The sequence below is a fragment of the Opisthorchis viverrini genome (assembly GCF_000715545.1).
Source record: "Opisthorchis viverrini unplaced genomic scaffold opera_v5_101, whole genome shotgun sequence".
Classification (NCBI taxonomy): domain Eukaryota; kingdom Metazoa; phylum Platyhelminthes; class Trematoda; order Opisthorchiida; family Opisthorchiidae; genus Opisthorchis; species Opisthorchis viverrini.
The window spans coordinates 1,210,167-1,224,600 of record NW_008751757.1 but is presented as its reverse complement, the minus strand read 5'-3'; the positions used below and the strand labels follow the sequence as shown (position 1 = coordinate 1,224,600).

Below are 14,434 nucleotides of genomic sequence, written 5' to 3'. Positions count from 1 at the left end.
ATTGGGAAGGCCAGAGCAGCTTTTGCGAACCTACGTCACCTGTGGCGTAGGCGTGACATCAGTTTCTCTGTGCGCTGCGGTGCGCTCCATATTACTACATGGATCAGAAACCTGACCGCTGCGCGCCGCGGACGATTACAAGAGCAGGTGGAAGGTCTTCAGGACCAATGGCACAATGACGCGTGAGTAGACACTTCTGAGGCTGAAGGGGGGCTCATCACATCATCATCCAGAGCAGGTGGAAGGTCTTCAGGACCAATGGCACAATGACGCGTGAGTAGACACTTCTGAGGCTGAAGGGGGGCTCATCATCATCATCATCATCATCATCATCATCATTATCAGCTGTAATAACCGCGTACTGGGGGGCTCCATATTCACAGTCTACGTTTTTGCGGAAAGACCGTATTGGAGGTAGCAGGTAGCCCACTGAGTCTTTTTTCGGAATATTGTGCCAAACAGTCCAAACGTTCACCTTCCCCGAATGTCAGGGAGTTATTTTGGTCCCTGCCAGTTGCGCTAAGGGGAGGCTTCTGTGAATCAAGTGAAATGACCTACGAATTTTCCATTTCTTTGGACTTTCACATCCACCAGACTTACCAGTCTGCACGGACGCCCAGTTCTACCTTGTGTCGGATGAGTTGAATTGAGGTTTCAACCGGAAGGAATCTATCGCGGGTTCTGCAGCAGAGTCACGATCCTATCACATGCTCATTGCTTGGATGAGGTTGGCTGGATTGTACTGCAGACAGAAGCGCCGACACTGAGAAGAGCAGGCTTTGGAGAGGCCGATCTTTATAAGTTTGTTTAATTTCTGGGTCCACGAGCGTCTCAATAGATGTATGCGCTTAGCGCACATTTGAAAAGCATGTATTTTAGAACGAACGGCAGGCAGTGGTTGACCCTGGCCACTGCTAATTGGGTGGCGGGAACCACGTTATCAAGCGATTTCCACTCTGCCGGTAGTCGGTGCTGTAAAGTTTGTGATCACCAGGCCTGTCCATTTTCCGTGCTTCTCGTGTCCAACCACAGACGGCCACCCAGCAGCATTAAACCTACCTACCTAAGCGTTTATGTCACCAGCAACCACAACGATGTTTAGGCGTTTAGTTCACCTAATGCTATCGCTTGGAATCGCCTCGGAATTTCCCGGCATAAGGCAACCAGCTTCCATGATAATCTCACTAATGAAGTTCTCCTTCCAACCCCTTTGCGCAACCACCTCCTTTGGTGTCAGTGTGTCTGCGATTGGCTCGCCTAACTTTTACCTCATGCATTTTTCTGTGTGGTAACCCCCCAGGCCCTCTCCGCGTAAGGCTATGTTAAGCACTACTTTTTAATCGGGAAGTTTTCCCATGTAATGAAATCATTAATTATTATCACTATTCATTATTTATTCCCCAGGATCTTCCCTTTATGTCTGCTGTTACCAAACGTAGTTGAGGCTTTGTTGCTTTCTTTTGTTGTAGATCGATCATTTTCTTTCATCATCGATTTTTCTCAAAACGGATCAAAACCCTACAAATCACCTCACCAGCTAGTTATGCACTGATATTATATACTGAAACATCAGTCTGATCCCTGTCAAAATGATAACTCTTTCCACGTCCTTTATAGAAAGTTACACCATCCGTTTTTACATTTCAGAATGGTGCATGCGGTGACCCGACACCCACCGGCTTTGATCGTCTCATCAATGAGGCGGTCTTCCCCGGTTTGCAAGGCGGCCCACACAACAACTCAATCGCTGCCTTGGCTGTGGCATTGAATGAGGCCGCCTCGCCTGAATTCAAAGAATACCAGAAGGAAGTCATCTCGAATATGCAACAACTTTGCTCTTCACTTATCAGCTATGGATACACGGTAATAGAATTTGTTTACTGCAGGCTCCCTCTTCTAACGGGCTATTCCTCACCTGCATTCGGTCGGCTAGTTATTCGCGTTACACTGTCCTTTTTCGTCCAATTGTGCCGTTTTACCGATATGCGGTCACTCTCCTGTTGTCCTCTACATATACTGTATGTTGCCGTTTCTCGGTCACGTGACGTCTGACGTTGAGACATTCTTGTACGTCATGCAACAAGAACGAACGGCACACATGAATTCCATCTGTATCGATCGGTTCTGACACTGGCGTTTCACATAGATTTTGTTTTGCAACTTAAGTCACTTTTGTCTTTAGTGCGGCACAGTAATCACACGAAGAGAATGAACGGTGTGGTGCTCCGTGAAGTGTGACTTAAACACCTTCCTGACCATTCATTTCAAGATTTCCACCATATGTGGCGACCCTAATAGTCTTACGATAACTGCTGCGGTCTCCCACTGAAACTTTGAGAGCGATTGCTTCACTCGATGAGGAAACGTTGACGCCGAGGATCGATCTGACATGGTCTGAGGCGTTGAGGAGGTTGACGAGATTTTTGGCATCCTCGGGGGTTTCCACAGACATGAATGAATGGCTTCAACGGGTGTGAGCATCCGCTTCAACCCAACTGCGCATCGTACCTGTTATTATTTTTCTAGGTGACTGGTGTTTGATACAAGATTTGTTCAAAGTAGGTTCGGTAGACAAAGAGGAATTGCCGAAGCATTTGACCAGACTTCTACTCAATCGTTGGGTTGCAGATGGTGAGATACTCGTTCAGCTGTAGCACCTTTTTGGTGACTAACTGCCATGCCACCCGAAGGAAGCACGAGGTCCTGGGATACTGACAGGCTGTCCAAGTCTATCCAGGAGAAGTCGAGATTCAGAGGTTAGGTTCGAATCACGGGCCTTCCGATCAGTAAATTCGCGCTCTAACCACTGAACCATCGGTAGTTTATATAGTGGGTCACACGCTGATGATAGGATGTCACAAAATTGCGATCCGTTTTTGGGTATACTCGACACTCTGGATTACCATGCAGGCTGTTGGCACCATCCATTGATCTCTCTCAGAGGTAAAAGAATGATTTCAGGCCAGGGTCAAGTGGTTGGACTGGTCAGATATCCTCGGGTGCGTAAACAAGCATGATTTTTAATGTACTACTCATAAGGTTGCTGAAAATCCATCGACAGCCCACGACCGGTTTCGTCCTCCTTGGGGCTCATCATGATTTGACTGTGGACACCGTTCAGATGGGTTGTGCTGCGAGCTTCCTACAGTCCATGAGACTTTTCAATGTCTCAGGACAATGGTCCATGGATTTTGCGTACTCTGTGGACAGGTAGGCTTCGAACCTTGATGCGAATTTCTGCTGGGACATTCATGTTGTCCAGTTCGTTCCAAGTGTCCATGAGTCCGACAAATTCAAAACGTATGCTGGCGCTGTCGAGAACGGGGTGGGTTTCAGTTAGGTATGCTTACACCAGTTTTGTCTGTGGCCTCCAGCCCTCCAAAGATGCTGATACACACCTTACTCTAGACGAAGATACATCAAGACTGCAAAATGACACTTTAACCTTGAGGAATATCAATATCTTGCCAAACCAAACCCCGATTCTGTAATGATTCGGCAGCCAGCGCAGGGCACCAGCTTGAGGCATACCGCCCCATTCAAAGAGAACCAGTAACTACTCCCGGTTTAACCTGATCCCCACAGTGCCTGTATTATGGTGTTAGACGGTTCCTTCGTACAGGATCGATGTTTGTAATGCAACCGGGGTTTAACCTGATCCCCACAGTGCCTGTATTTTGGCGTTAGACTGTCCCTTCAAGAAGGATCGATGTTTAAAATGCAACCGGGTGGGACACGTAAGATTTCTTCAATATGACGTACAATCCCATGTCGAACTCTCGATAAAAGCCCAAATCAGCTGGTGGATTCTTGGTCTACTGACTGACTGCGGCGCCACACAAGGAGCATTCAATTTTCGCTTATCAATAGTCGACTGGCTCGCACGAGGTTGGTCACAGCATCGGACATCTCACCTATTTCAAACCTCTGAAACCTTTTTGACTAAATACTTGTCCAAAATAAAGCTCCACTTCGATATCAACCCCTGTAACCGCTTACTCAAGTCAGCTGATCAGTGAAGTATCTCCCCGGGACACCCTCTTCGGTGCTCAGCATCGTGGGTCGCGCTTCTAAAAGATGCTACAGAATCCTCCTAGATGAGGATTCACTTTTGAAAGCTTACTTGCAGTGTCAGAGTATGCATGACTTATCGTGTGGTGATGCACCTGTTTTCTGCTTTCATGAGATTCTGTCCTACCGTCTTATCCTGACCATTGTGTCTCGTTCTGTTAGTTTGTCAAAAACGTTGTCGCTGATCATTTTGGTGCATTCTGCAGCTCCTGTGTCGTGTGAACAATCGTAATGCGTTTCCCTGTGATTTTTTGATTCCTAGATTGTCACCGGTGGGTCTGACACCCATCTTTGTACCGTCGACTTACGACCACTGGGGATTGATGGTGCTCGTGCCGAGAAAGTGCTGGAACTTGCAGGTATAACGACGAACAAAAACACCTGTCCAGGTGATCTGAATGCCTTGCGGTGAGTCAGATTTACTTATTTTTCTCTATTTGCTCTCAACTGAACCGCGATTTGGAGTTGTTTTAAGCTTGTTTGGATAGCAAAGCACAGTCGTATTTCAGTCTCGGCATATTTTGCCGTCACGAAGAGAGTGTGAAGGTTTGTTTGCTTTCACAACCCGTTGAGCTATACTGCGGGTGTCCGTACGACACTCGCGGGGTCTCCCGTACAAGGTTTGTCAGTTGTTAGAAACTGACCAACACAGTTAGACCCACCCAACGTACCGCAGCCGTCGATGTAGCGTTATAGATGGCGTCAAAGCAGTGCTATGAGTGACTAATCAGTGAGGCGATTCGCTCGCACTTTGACAGGATACAGCGCTGCGAGACTTGGCCTGTTCGAGCAGCGGAACTGAGACGTCGACAATCGTTGTCTCAGAACCACAGCTCGTGTGCGTTGGTATCGGCGAATCCGTAATAAGGCAGTTAGAAAGCGCGTTTTCGGTTGTGTAACGGGTACTTCCATTGAAGAATGTGTCCAGCACCAAAAGCTGCGTTGGTTGGGACATGTGTTGCGTATGCCGAACCATGGTTTACCGAAGAGAGTGCTATTTTCCATGCCCAATTCAGAGTGGCAAAAGCAGAGAGCTGGTTAAGCCTTCACCTGGCACAGGGATATGAAACAGATTGCGAAAGGTCTGGGTGCTGTCAGTGCTACTCGGCTACCATGATTGGGACCGCGTGATTCTCGCTCCGCCTGGTTGGAGACGCTGCAAGATATGACTGCGATCTGGCTGTCAGTTTCTATCCAGATTACCTGAATGAGTGTTTGGAGGTGGAGGCACCTCGGAATGATTGTAGTAACCTAGCACTAAGTCCCTTACCTGTCCACCTTTATTCTTTTCTTCACAATAAGGCTTTCAAATAAATCATGGTTGTAAGGCAGCAAAGCATCGGTGTTGAACACTGATGTCCTGCTGTCCTTGATGATCCAGCAAGTTTTACCGGGCAAAAGAACACATAGAAACCGGAGCGAATGGTCTGATTTGAATCACGGCACGCGTTAGACATGATTCACCACTTTTTGCCTGTATAGTCCAGCAGTCTCTGTCGCCAGTATTGTAGTTCACAGTAAGTCAGAAGAACACGTTAGTAATGGCACGGGTGTATTGTGTACACGCAGCCAACTGGTCCGCTTTCGTGGCGTGTAAGCAAACAACTGAGTCACATACCCAGTCAACCCACGCGAGCCAGTCAATAGGGCACGCACCCAATCGGCCACTCAAGTCACATGCCAGATCGATAGTGGAACGGACACGCACACGCACAAACTCTAACACACCGAAGCAGCTACTATACTCACGGAAGCCGGAGCGAAACCTTATTTGTTTGGAGGTTAAGATGGTTAAGATGTCAGCTGTAGCCGCGGATGATGTTGAATTTTACCCTTTATCGGTGGTTTGATTTGCTTGGCGATTTGTTTACTGTATCGCGCGCTACTTTCCGCAACATCACGCGATTTTCTTTGATGATACGTCTTCCATCCTGATAGGGAAACTAAATGTTTCCCTGACGAGAGTGAACTGGTGTTCTCGAAGCTTTCTGTCCTGAACTAACGAAATATCTGTGGGTTATTTTGAACGGCCCGTGTAAAGTGCGGTCGGAATCTGCGCTTGAGCTGGACCGAGTGCTTTAGGTATTCGGTGGTTTTCAACCCATCTCTAGGTGATGCTACCTGGATGGCTAGAGGCGCCAAACGATATATTCCGCATGAACACGCACTCCTTTGAAATAAAGAAAAGAACGATAGCACATAAGGAATCCTCGTGCGGTGTGTCGTCATATGTCCTGGGACTTTGTTGTCCTCAGTCCACGCTGCGACTCTAGTGTGTTTCAAAGAGTGGTGCTGTGTGTATTCTGGACGGAGTCATCGAACCCACCAAGTCCATACCAATGAATGAGAGTTCGGTAGGGTACAACAGCGTGTGACAGTGGTTCTCAACCCGGAGGATGGGTGTTTCAAGGGCTCAGAGGAAAGGCTAAATCCACTGAACTGCCGGTCATCGTTATTACTTCCGTCCTTTCCCATGGTGTGACATTGTTTGTGTTGTTGTCCAGTAACTACCCGTTATATCATATAATCGAATGAACTTTGTGCTCAGTCATGCGGCAGTATTATCAGTTTCTTTCCTAATTGTCCGATTGAGTGCTTGGCGCTGTATGCGTCTAAGAATGCTTGTGAGAGGCCAGCACCAAGTCCTTCCTTCATTCAATCGTTTCTTTTTTCCACAGAATCGAATGAACTTTGTGATTAGTCATGCGGTAGTGAAGCATCGGTGTCAACACTGATGTTGCTATTGATATTTAGGGCCGATTGGTGAAGTTCTACCTGCTGAGAAAATAACCAGTTGCACTTTATATGCATACAAATTGTCTTCTGTGTGCGTTCCTACTTCACTTGTCTCCGTATGAAGCTCAAGCAAATCTTCAATCCATACTATGCAAGTGTCCATGGTATTCATCATTTGAACTGATTGAGAATCACAACACATTGTCTACCTTCGTTGTACTATCCTGTGTAGACTAGGTTGACCGATTCTATGGCGATGAAGCAGATGACAAGGGAACGAAAGAGTAGCCGATCAGCTAGAAATACTGTTGTATTCAGTCGCGTTCGTTAACTAAATGAAGGATGGTCGTCGGGCAACAATGCTTCCCCGGCTGGTGGTTTGTAATCCCCGTGCTTTTGCGTTGGCTGTTCTGAAGTGGGCCGACGAGTCACGTGATATCAATGCGGTTTTCGTTTAGTTCGGTTCCATCTGTTGTACGTTCTCACAGGAGCCGTACTGTCGTTCACGGGATTGGGGTGCGTGAACTTGTCGGTCAGAGTGGCTCTAGCGGCCTACAAACAGTAGATAGAATTTCACATGGGCCCATGGATCACCCTCTAAGTTTACGAAACAGCAGCAGTGTTTCGGTCTAGCCATAAATTTGTTTGAGCAATGACGTCGTCGCTTAGAGACTGTTTGTTGGTCCTGAATGTTATTTCACTTCCATCGAGTTTTTACTAACTATATTCTTGTTTTATATGGCTCCCCAATTGAAATTCGAATCACGAAATCGAGAATTCGGCGCTTTTCAGATAGCCATATTAAAATGCAACTATTTGGTTGTGAGCAAAGTTCGAACTTTGACGTAACTCTGGACTTCGACCGACTGACTAACAAACGTCGTTGTGACTATATGGATAAGTTTGCTCCACATCGGCATTCAAGCATTTGTAACGATTGGTGCTCATCATTCCTGGCCATTTTGTTTCGCTACGTAGTAGTCTTTCCGATCAATAAATCGGTTTCCATGGTCACCGCTGAATTGATGCAAAGTAGTTACGAACGTATCGATTGCTTGTTCGAATTTACGTCATCTATCGTATTTCTGTTGTGACATTGCCTCCCTCTACCATCACTCCTACTTCTCTTGACTGTTTTCGGCTAGTCCGGGCGGTCTACGACTGGGCAGTCCTGCTCTCACGTCTCGTGGCTTGAAGTCGAAAGATTTCGAATATGTAGCCTCTCTGGTTCACGACGGAATTCAGTTGGCCTTGAGGGCAAAGAGCCAGACATCCAGCAAGTTGCTCAAAGACTATTTGGTGAGTATCCAACTCATAGAACTAAAGCCTTCGTTTGGTTTCAAAGTTCCCCGTAGCATTCTTTATAGGGAGTCTGTGTCTGTATGATTGCGATCAGAACGAATCCGTTGACTGAATGCTCTCTGACAAAATCCATTTTCAGTCTCTATAACGGAGCATGCTTGTTCAGCGACTAATAGGTGCCATCAAACTCGGAAAAAAGGCCTAGAGACTGAAAAAAAACAGGGTAAAATGTCTCCTCAAATAGGTACAAATTTTGATGTTAGCGTCTATTTGATAGATTTATAATGAAATGCCACACAATTCTAGCTTCCAAACCTGTAGAACGCAGTATAAATGGGTGACTAAATCAATGTTGTCTGCCGACCCGCAGTTTCAGTTCGACGACCAAGTTTTGGATTGCTCTGCCCTTCATACACAAGGCGTGCTGTCTCACAGATTGTCAACCGGGTCAAGATCGAAATATCCGCGCTTGCTACTCCGACATTCTGATATCACGAAATGGAAACCAGCTGGAGTAGATGTGAACTACATCTTTTCTTACGTTTGTATCCGCCCATGAACAGTCGTTCTGTCGTGACACATTTGTTCCAGTTAGTGAGGAGACCCGGGGGCGAGATGGCTTAGTGGTTAGAGCGGGAATTTACTGACCGGAAGGTCCGTGGTCCAAACCCGACCTCTGCATCTCGACTTTCCCTGTCTAGGCTTGGGGGACCTGGCAGCATCCGAGCCCTCTTGCTTACCTCGGGTGGCATGGCAGTTAGGCACCGAAAGGGTGCTACAGCTGAACGAACAAAAAGGAGCTTATGCACCCGAGTTTCATTTTCATTAGAGGTCATCAAAAAGCACATATTCAGCCGTGCTGGGATTAGAAGCCTGGATATCTAAAGTACACGTTCCAGCAGTGCATGTTACCTACACCGGAACTCTCACTCTTAACAGGTGAACGTGAGTGATATGTCAGTATCTCACTCATTCCCTCGGACGAGGTTCTGTCAGCTGTCCCAGTTTTGTCGATCGATTGACTCCCCCAGCAGGGTGACCATTCAAACGAGAGCGAAGCCAATACGAATTCTAAGTCCCACAAACACGTACAACCTTCCTTGTTCAACTAGCAACTGCAGTCTACGTAGCAACACACCTTGGCACAGAGTTTGCTGTGTTATTTTGCATGAACCTGACTATCTGCACCGAACGTCTTCTCTTCACGAAAGATTAAACAACCGTTTCCCCCATGTGAATTCATTATGACGCCGCTCAATGTTAAAGCACTGCGTCATCTTCTTGTATTTCATAAGCTATGCCACTTTGAGCGTTCTCTGTACGCCTAGGCTTGTTGATTTCAAGCGCCGCTGTCAACTTACGAGGCTGCATGTTCAAACCGTAATTAGTGTGCTCACAAAACAAAAATCTCACAATTCACAAGAGGCTTCCACCCGAGGAACCAGTCAACACCTGACCACGACGCAACCGCGACTGGTGGATGAGAGGCGCCGTGTCCTGTGCAACAGCGAGTTAAACCGCTGCTGATCAGCCACTCGTGGCCGAACACTAGTTTTTTCAACCACCAACCGTGATGTTGCGGGTCCGAATGTCCTTAGGGGCGCTTACCTATGGTTCCAAATAGTGCTGGGATTTCCAGTGTTGATTGATTTCCTTTGCAGGATGAGATCTCGGTTAAAATCTCAGCAGGGTCGAAGGACTTGCCACTTATCTTGTTCCGGCAGGATTGCGATTGTACAGCTCTTCCTTCGTGGATATGTTTCTGGCAAGTCAAACTTAACATGAGCGGAGACAATGGACCTGCGAAGTGTGATCTAAAATCATCCATTCACCGCGACACCAGCGTAATCACCAAGCTTTGGAAGACTGGAATGGCCTTGTATTTATCCATAGTGATTCCCAGTTCCCTATGCGTTTGATCAGCCTAGGATTGAAGTCGTAGTATGATCTAAGTTTCCATTCGCACTACGTACGCCGTGAGAAGTCGGAGTTCGATGAGGTGTAAAACCCCCAGTGCCGGGAGCTGCGCTACTCCCACAAGGACGCAACCTGTTGTGAATCCACTTGAATGGATGCGCTTCTTTTGTACACAGGGTGTAGAGCATTCATCTTTGTTGCCTATCCGGATGGCGAGATGGCTTAAGTAGCGAATTTACTGACTAGAAGGTCCGTGGTTCGAACCCGACCTCTATCTCGTGACTTTTCCTCTCTAGACCTGGGCAACGTGGTAGTATCCCAGCCCTCGTGCTTCCTTCGGGTGGCATGGCAGTTAGGCACCGAAAAAGTATCACAGCTAAATAGTGAAGGCAAAGTTCTCCGATAGTAATCAAGATGCAGCTGTTCACCAGTCTCACATTGTAGGCCTCATTTCATAAAATGAAATCGTCACGTGGTCTGTTTCCCACTCGGGCGCACGATGAACCGAAGAATTCAGGTACCCTTGATATGAACACAATGGAAAGTCACTTAGGTTAGCCCATCATGGAAGTTTACTGGTGTTGATGACTTGTCACCCACCACTACTTTGTAACGTCACCAGCAACGGTTAGTTAGCTGACACCCGACCACGGATGACAACAACGTAGTTGTTTGCGAGAGTACCACACCCACACTATACATCAATCCTATTAATAATAACTCATTGTTTGGCAGCCAGTGGTGACAAATTCACTAGCTCTCTAGAGTATTAACCGTTTCCCTTGATTGATTTTAACTGATCGCTCTTGTTCTCGATAGAAATAGCTTTTGTGTAAACAAAACCAAAAACCTGAGGGTCCAGTTGTCCAAGCTTTCAATCAGTTGGAAAACGCTTGAAATTGACCGAGAAGTCATCGATTTGGAACGGTTTCAAAGCTTTGTTCCCTATGTACGGTATGGGAAAATCAATAGAACTTCAGTTGTAGCCTATCAACACTCCTCCTGCCTGGCTGGAATTCATTAGATTGGGCTCGAATTCTATTTGGACGTTTGTTTTCAGTCGGAGGATTTCTGCATATACTACTTACATCGGAAAATGATTGGTCAGACGAGTCTGATCTTGAGATAGGCCTCACGTTGGATGCTCAGTCGAAGGCATCAACAAATGGGGATGCGAACACAAATTTGGTATGTATGTATCCTTCCACCGCCGTTCTCAAGTGGTTCTGTTCTACGTGGGTGTTTGCGGAGCCGTATTCCGATGCATGCCACTCAGTTTTTTGGGATGCACGAGCTTGGCAACGGGTTTGCAGACGTTTCGTCATCATACGCTAAGAGATTGTCGATTCCACCCTACCGCGGGCTGACAATTTGTTCTCGTTCGCAAGCCCGGCGAACAAACCCGGTGAAACATGATCCAAAGTCAGTGACTTCACCTATTCAGACATATTACATAACCTTCGCGTTTGCTCTCTTCTTTCAGGCTGTTCTATCAGAAAACCAGATGATCGCAGGTGAACTGGCTGCGTTGAAGCAAAAAGTGGAGGCTTTCGCCACCAAATTTCCCATGCCCGGTTTAGATTTTTAGGATTTCGTTTACGCGACAACACATACACAAGAGTATTTTTCTATTGAAATAAACCTACGAATATGTCTCTGTTCAAGCACTCTTCTCTTCCCCAGGGGGTAATGTGTAACGGATAGCAGTTAGGACAAACACTGCGGAATTCCGAAAATACGGTGACCCTCCTCCAAGAGAAGTCACCGGCGAATTAAGACCCTTCGGTAGGGTTCCGTGGATTCTAAAAAACGTTTCAGCTGTAGCATCCTTTCGGTGCCTAACTGCCGTGCCACCAGAAGGAATCACGAGGTTTGGGATACTACCAAGTTGCCCAAGCCTAGACAGAGAAAGTCGAGGGGCAGAGGTCGGGTTTGAACCACGAACCTTCCGGTTGGTAAATTCCCGCTCTAACCACTGAGCCATCTCGCCCATCGGTTCTGGTGTGGAATTTTTACGTTTTGAAAGGCTAATGCTCAACACGGGCACAATTCCGGAACCTGTATACTGGATTTCCTCAAATCTGATCCCATTTGCGTAGTTGGCTGCATTCTCGAATATGTTTGGACCTTAAAACATGGATCTTCGTTTGCATGGTACCTAACTGATGCATTTACGGCCCTCTGGATTAGCCATATCTGGGAGTTGCAGAAGAGTTCCAGTTCGTGTTGGACCTTAACACATCCCAAGTGTGCTTGGACTTTGGACAGAGAAAGTACCCTGTCACGATATGAACAAACGTGTAGACTTCAGCAGCTGATGAGTCAAACAGCTTAGAAAGTCGTTCATAATTATATACTGTTGCGGTAAGGTAGTTAGGCATCCAATGCATGAAAACCAGTGTTTGTTGGTTCCTCAAGCCTAGTGATAAAGAGAATATGGCAGGGACATGAAAACCTCTGAATTTGACGCCCTCCATGCACGTAGTCCGAAGAAAACTATCAGATCAGTTGGACCCAAGTGGCAAAAATCAAAATGGCAGTCGGAGACCCAAAGCCAATAGATCGCGCAGTCATTCCTTCGTACGCTCGGACTATCCGGATAAACTATAGCTAAAATCTCTAGTTCTAGACTACATGAGTACTAGGAACGGCTACAACCTGATCTGTCCTGATGCTCACAGCGTTCCAAAGAGGTATGACCTCATACACACACTCGTCAATTGGACCGAGTATAAGTGCAGAAAGAAGTTTGCCATAGTACCCTATCACCGTAATTGGAACACACGCTATAACACTGTAGCTTCCAGTGCGCCTAATCACCAAAGAGCACCCGTGTACTATTCTTACCATCCGTTTCGTCAGTAAGCCTAATACCTTTCACAAGCTGAATTTCCATTCCGTAGTTCATTTGATTTCACCAACTCTGGTCAGAAGACTATTGGAACTAGAGATACAGCACCATCCTTACCGGTCCGAAACGACCACAAGCACATGACACAACACTACTCATAAAACCCCTAAAACGGTTCATCTCACTAACGGTTTCGTCCTGCATTAGATCCATGAGGAAAAACCAATCCTTGATGTTCGTGAACAACGGTTTGTATGCATGACAACCAGAGAGCATTTGGATTGTAGGGCACGATACTTCGAACAACAAGTTGGTTGGCCACCTGCCACCCCCAATCTGAACTGTCGACCTTTAACTGTGATCAGGCTTCAGAAGTGTCCGAGTGCGTGTGTCAACTCAAACAGCATTGCGCTCCTGGTCGTGGCGACCTGCTCTTAGCCAATGCTGGCAAGTTCAAGTAGAACTAACACATCAACGGGGTTCGATCCTGGTTCCTCACTAATTTTCATATTCATTACTAACCCAATCATAACTGAATCTCTACCATTGGCTGATGGCATGAAAATGTTGGAGACTGTTTCTCCAGAAAATAAATGCGTTCTTCAGACAGATACTGATGACATGTACGCAACAGAAGATAACGCCACTCCCGAAATATCTAGATGTGAAGTGCCGCTATGAAGACCAGCTCTCATGTGTTGCTTCAGAATGTGACATCGATGGTTTTATACAGAAAAGCCTAAGCAGCTCAATTTAGCGTGCAAAGAATGCTGCCACGGAGAGTTCATTCACTTGAAAGAGATCTGGGCAATTTTTTGTAAGTTTCTAATATCACACATTCTTCCTCACATCTGTCGTGCTATCCAAGAGAGAGGAGAGGCTACAAGGTAAGCAAGCAACATTCGATCTGATCAGCGACTTAGCTGTTGAAGCCGTCAGACGTCTAACCTGCACCGAGACCAAAAGTCCCCGGTGTCCTCAGGAGTCTGCGAGTCTCCGTAACATTAATACAGCTAAATCATCCATGCCGCCACATTCTAAACTTTGGAATCGACCTACGACGCTATTCATCCGGTCCAGCAGACTAAACTACCAATAAAGAACTTGTTGCTTCGGGTAAACCAGTCTTCAAATGTCCTCTTTCTTTTATAGTTCCTCAGTGGCCGCTTTCGACCGGTTGCACAATCATATAGTATGACGAACCAGAAGCATCACCAGGCGAGTGTTACTGTTTCTTGACTCCCGTTGTTTGCTTCTTGTGTGCTGCTGTGAAAACCCCGCGAGAAACTGCTATTACCCGCCGAGAAGACGAACTAGAAATCCAATCTCGATCGGTCGCGTCAGACCAGACGGGCCATAACAAGAAACCAAGCTCAAGTTGGGGATCAAAATAAGCTGAAACAACAACACAAGTTTAATGATAACAGGTCCCATCAAAGGTAGAATGACAAGAATAGGTAAGTAGGGAGGGGGAGTGAAAAGGGATCGTTCGGAAGGACAGAAGCAGAGCAGCTTAGACGCAGGTGAAGTCAGTCATCCGGCTGTAAACACAGCTCC

The 14,434-nt window shown here is 46.6% G+C and overlaps 2 protein-coding genes across 2 annotated transcripts in view; one reads left to right on the top strand and one right to left on the bottom strand.

The window, feature by feature from the left end:
• Positions 1-2,928, bottom strand: part of T265_13769 (hypothetical protein) — a gene marked incomplete at both ends in the record, with an annotated part of 8,058 nt that extends 5,130 nt beyond the window's left edge. Inside the window, 7 exon segments of the mRNA XM_009170426.1 lie at positions 222-429; positions 476-519; positions 601-681; positions 708-814; positions 1,677-1,783; positions 2,674-2,799; positions 2,805-2,928. Of these exon segments, the coding sequence (XP_009168690.1) occupies positions 222-429; positions 476-519; positions 601-681; positions 708-814; positions 1,677-1,783; positions 2,674-2,799; positions 2,805-2,928 (797 nt within the window).
• Positions 1-14,434, top strand: part of T265_13768 (hypothetical protein) — a gene marked incomplete at both ends in the record, with an annotated part of 87,168 nt that overhangs the window by 59,755 nt on the left and 12,979 nt on the right. Inside the window, 3 exons of the mRNA XM_009170425.1 lie at positions 1,648-1,863; positions 4,334-4,479; positions 7,953-8,106. Of these exons, the coding sequence (XP_009168689.1) occupies positions 1,648-1,863; positions 4,334-4,479; positions 7,953-8,106 (516 nt within the window). The remainder of the gene's footprint in view (positions 1-1,647; positions 1,864-4,333; positions 4,480-7,952; positions 8,107-14,434) is intronic.